Genomic DNA, 5351 nt, shown 5'->3' with positions numbered 1-5351 from the left:
CTGATATTCATAGATTAATTTGAAACAATTTTATAATAGATAGAAACCCTGAAAAAAACCTGGTGATATATTACAGCGCAATGTTAAAATCTCATTGCATCAAAATTCATTTTTCATTATTCATTTCATTCATGGTTTTTGTTTTTCATCTTTTTATTGGGCTACATGAAGACAGCAGACATTTTTATGATAACTTGCAACTCAAACTTAATTGCACAGACAGTGAAATCTTGCTGCAGCTTTAATCTCCCCATTGGTTAACATTTCCTTCCAGTCCTTTTCAGCTGTTGCTGGCTCATACAATTTTCTCTAGCTAATTAATGCTTCTGTGCTCTTTTAAACTCTACGGCAACTTGAACACAATCCACAGAAAAACCACCACTCCCCTATCTTTTGTCACATATTTCAGTGCTTGAAAATATCTTCTTACTCATTTCACTTAACTCTAAAGGCTTTTTTCAAGTCCAAAACCAATCATTTAACCAAGGAGCAGTCTTCTAATGTACCATTTGTGCCAACTCCTGTTCTGGCATGTACAAACTTTAATGCTTTTATCAACACTATTTCCCAGTACTAGCATTGGAGATCTGGAAAGAAAATCTGCTCCCGGTACAGTCTAGATAAAAAGGGAGTCAAGACCTCAGTTACGCATCAAAGTTGGCCAACATCAGCTTTACAATGAAATGCTTGGCTTTGCTTAACACTGGGTACCGCCTTCTCTGCCGGAGGCTGAAGACAGTAACGTCACGAAAGCTGTAACTCGTCTCCTCATACAGGAAAAGGCACCTTGAACATCACAAGCAGATACCGTGTGCAGATTCTTCTGATGTGTCTTTCCCAATTGGGGGTGCTGGGGGGGGACACACCAGCTCCGTGCTGGTCCCCTTCCCACCACTTCAGACGGCCCTATTCCCTCAGGTCTCGCAGGGCAGACCTGTCTACAGCTGAAGTGGGAGCGATCAACTCATCCCTCTCCCTTGTTCAGCTAAGTGCTACAGATTTAATTACTATTTTACTGGATAACAGCATTATTCTTGTGCCCAGGAGCACAGAGAGCAATGAAGAAAAAAGGAACACCTGTTAAGCACAAAAATAATACAGAGACTGATAACTGAGCACAAAGCAAACAGATTACATCACAAGAACTGCAATCACTGTAAGTGCTCTAATGAGTGACAACATGATTACATTCTCACCTGGATGGTCCTTGTAATTCCCAGTTGAAGAGCAGCATTTTGTATGTAATCACCATATAGCAGAAAGCATCTTCAGTTCTGAGGGTGTACAGCCACCAGCGGTTTTCACTGAAACCTAATGCAATGGAAATAAGTATGATTCAGGCTGAGGAGTTACAAGAGATGCTTAAGTGTTAACTTCCTTGAAAACGTACTTTTGTAATCAAAGTACAGCAAACAACAAGACTCGAATGGCAGACTACAGAGCAATGCATTAGCAAATAGAGTTGGATAAAGAGCTGGGAAATGCTAACACTTTCCCACATAGCCCGTCCAAGAGGTTACCTGGAATTCTCCACCACTGTTCAGGAACCCCAGCAGCAGGCAGCCCGACAGAACATTTTGACCCCACTACAAACTAAAGTGGAGCCCAGTGCATTTTCTGGTAGAACTGTATGCACATTTATTTCAGAGTTGAAGAAGGGAATGCAATGACACGCGAAGGCCAGCTCTCATCTCTGCAAAATACTGCTCAGCAACAGGTTCAGGAAGAGCAAACTGAGCAGGTGTAACTTGTTTTTTAATGCGGCTGATTTGGCTCGCTCTTCCCATTCTTTTGCAACTTTTTCACAGTTTGCTATTGCACGCTTTGCCCCAAATACAATGCAATCCACTAATTTTTATCTAATCTTCCCTCAATTTTTAACGCAATTTAATTAGGCCATTAGGCTTTGTCAGCCAGGTTCACGCTGCAATCTGAAGTGCACACACACAAATGAATAATGGGGAAAGAGAAAGAAAGGATTTTATCACTCCACTGAGTCAAGGAGTCATTATTTAGCCAGTGAAAGAAACACTTGTATCCCCAAGGAACCTTGGCCATCCGCTCTTCCCTTCACAGGAAGGAAACTAAGTTGAGGACAGAAAAATTCTGAGATGCCTGGGAAACCTGCCAAACGCCCAGGCTCACTCTGACACCTAAGGACAAGCAAGAAGGCTGAATTCCCGACAGCTGCATGGTCAAGACAAAATGTCAGCTGGATAGAAAAATCTCTTTCGAGTCAAACTTCAAAAAAAATTAAGCAAGTGTTTTTTCTGTTAGTACTACTTTTCTGATAAAGAGTTCTAACTGTATTGTCTTTTTTAGATTTTCTAAGTAAATGCTTGTAGCTTGCATATTTCCACAGCCTGGTGTATATTACACATTATTGTGTGATTATTTTTATATTACGATTTTATTGTGATTTTACAACAACTAGAAAATAACAGGGAACTCCTTAGAAAAGGGCCAGGCAAAACCACAAAACAAGGCACATAGCAGTTTTCCCACCTCCTCAGCTCCCCCCCTCCCCGCAATATCTAATAGGTAACAGGGTCCAGGGTAGGGAACACTTAAACTGAACACAAGTTAAGTGCGTTGGGCCTGATGGGAGGTAGCCACAGGTGCTGAGGGAGCTGGCTGGTGGCATTGCTAGGCCGCTCGCTATCACTGAAAGGGCACAGCAACTGGGAGAGGTGTGCGAGGACTAGAGGAAAGCAAACGTCACTCCCATCTTCAAGAAGGTCCTCCTTCAGGAAGGAGGACCCAGGGAACTACAGGCCCTGGGAAGGTGATGGACCAATTACTCCTGGAAACCACTTCCAGACCAAGAAGGACAAGAAGGTAACTGGGAGTAGTCAGCATGGACTTACAAAGGGGTCATTTGCAAATCCTTAAGGATCCTAATCTGATAGCCTCTGTGATGAGGTGACCAGCTCAGTGGCTATGGGAAGAGCGGTGGATATTGTCTACCCTGACTTCAGGAAGACTTCTGACAGTCTGCCATATCATCTTCATTGACAAGCAGATGAAGTACAGGCTAGATAAGTGGACAATAAGGTGGACTGAAAACTGGCTGAACCAGCCAGGCCCAGAAAGTTGTGATCAACAGCACAAAGGCCAGTTGGAGACCACGAAGTAGCAGAGTACCCCAGGAATCAGTACTGGGGCCAGTCCTTTTCAGCATCTTCATTTATGACCTGGATGACGGGACAGAGCACACCCTCAGCAAGTTTGCAGGTGATACAAAGCTGAGAGGAGTGGCTGATACACCAGAGGATCATGCTGCCATCCAGAGGGACCTGGAGAAAGGTCCATCCACAGGCTGGAGAAATGGGCCTACAGGGTCTCATGAAGTTCATCGGAGGGGAATCCTGCACCTGGGGAGGAATAATCCCAGGCACCAGGACAGGCTGGAGGCCAACTGGCTGGAAAGCAACTTTGCAGATAAGGACCTGAGGGTCTTGGTGAACTCCAAGTTCAAGAATGTGACCTGGCCACAAAGAAAGCCAATGGCATCCTGCACTGCATTACAAAGAAAGTTGCCAGCAGATGAAAGACATGATCCTTCCCCTCTACTCAGCACTGGGGGACACCTGGAGTGTTGTGTCCTGTGATGGGCTCCCCAGTACAAGAGTGAATGGAAGACGACCGAGGGACTGGAGCATCCTTCATGTTATAAAAGCCTGAAAGAGCTGGGACTGTTCAGTCTGGAGAAGGCAGGGCGAATCTTATAAATATTTATAAACATTTAATGAGAGGGTATAAAGATGAAAAGTCTTCCCAGTGGTGCCCAGGGACAGGACAAGAGGCAATGGGCACAAAGTGAAACATGGGAGGTTCCCTCTGAACATCAGGAAACTTTTACTGTGAGGGTGACTGAGCACTGGCACACGTTGCCCAGAAGAGGTTGTGGAGTCTCCATTCCTTGGAGACCAAACCCAAATGGACATAGTCCTGGGCAACCTGCTCTACCTGACATCCTCCTTTGAGCAAGGGGTTGGATTATATGATCTTCACAGCACCCTTCCAACCTCAGATATTCTGGGAGTCTGTGAAAAGCCTGCCCCAATTTCAGCTGCAGAGGTGAGATGGGAGTTAGCACTGCAGGGCTCAGGAGAAAAGAAGTCATTTCCCGTAGCAACGGTACTACCAGACTGTCTGACATACAGCACATTACTGGGGTGACCTGAAGACTAGGGAGGGGGGCAGGGCTCCAACTCTTCATCTGAAGCATGCACAGAGAAATTTTTTTCTTTGGAAAAATCCTTTACAAAGCAGTGCTACCTAAGTTAAAAATGCAGCAAGGCATAGCAGATAGAGAGTAAAAGGAGGGAAAAAAGGAGACGGAGCTTCTGTGGAGAGTATAATAGGATTCTGCCTGTCTTGGGTAGAAATTCTGAACTATTTCAGTCTTGGAAATCAAAGACCACATGGGCAATTTTTCAGTATTAGTTATAACTCACAGTACAGTTTGAGATGCATTACTGCAGAAAGATTTCTTCTCTCATGTTGCCCTTTCCATGCTTTTTACAGAATGACAAAGGAGCCCATCGTCTTTATACTTCCCATGCAACACTGAAGTTTTACTGCTTACTCCCCACACTTAACGTACCAGCTGACTTGGAAATTAGTAAAAGGACCCCTCTAATTAGCAATAAATCATATAAACTACTACTATAGAATCACAGAATGGTTTGGGATCTTTGAAGATCACCTAATCCAATCCCCTGGCCATGGCCAGGGACATCTTTCACATGTCATTAATAAATAGCTCAATATATCTTGTTCTATATATTTATCTAGTTCTCTATTCACTATTAACACAACTGTAGAGACAACTCTGGGTACGTTTACTAGGCCAAATGAACACAGAAGAGAACTAACCCAAATTCCTCTTGCTTTATCAGTAGAATAATCTCAGTTAAATCCCATCAGCATTTAAAATTGTTTTTACTTTATAAAAGCAACTGATATTTTGGAATTTCAGAACTGTCAGAACTACTGAACCAAGCTGCATAAATCTCCCCTTAAAAGCTTTTTATCTGTCAGTCCCACAGAGATGCTTCCAACACCCAGGGTAGATGACACTACATACCTATGTGTACCCAAACTGAACTCTACCCCAGGTTTTACAGAGTACACGGCCACCGCCTTCCAGACCAAAGCCTTCTGGCTAATCCTTAGGACTGTTCGGAATCAGAAACTACAATGTTGATCGTACAAACTGGATTCTGAGTGCAATGCATTAATAACATCAAGTAGCTCAGACACGGCATCATATTAATGTGGCAGTATGGTTTTTTGGATGTAAGATGCATTATGACTTGCCAGATTTTGAGCTGTCTGCAAGAGGC

General features: G+C 43.6%; 1 protein-coding gene across 9 annotated transcripts in view; it reads right to left on the bottom strand.

The window, feature by feature from the left end:
* The window catches only part of PSPC1 (paraspeckle component 1), a 70968-nt gene that overhangs the window by 2696 nt on the left and 62921 nt on the right, over window positions 1-5351 (bottom strand). For all 9 annotated transcript variants that reach the window (XR_012672013.1, XR_012672011.1, XR_012672010.1 and 6 more), the window contains one exon: window positions 1197-1311. Coding sequence is in view for 6 of the 9 variants with exons in the window: in XM_075139987.1 (XP_074996088.1) it covers window positions 1246-1311 (66 nt within the window). In the remaining 3 variants the exon portion in view is untranslated. The remainder of the gene's footprint in view (window positions 1-1196; window positions 1312-5351) is intronic.

Source organism: Calonectris borealis, chromosome 1, assembly GCF_964195595.1.
Source record: "Calonectris borealis chromosome 1, bCalBor7.hap1.2, whole genome shotgun sequence".
Classification (NCBI taxonomy): Eukaryota; Metazoa; Chordata; class Aves; order Procellariiformes; family Procellariidae; genus Calonectris; species Calonectris borealis.
This window is presented reverse-complemented; position numbering and strand designations above follow the sequence as displayed.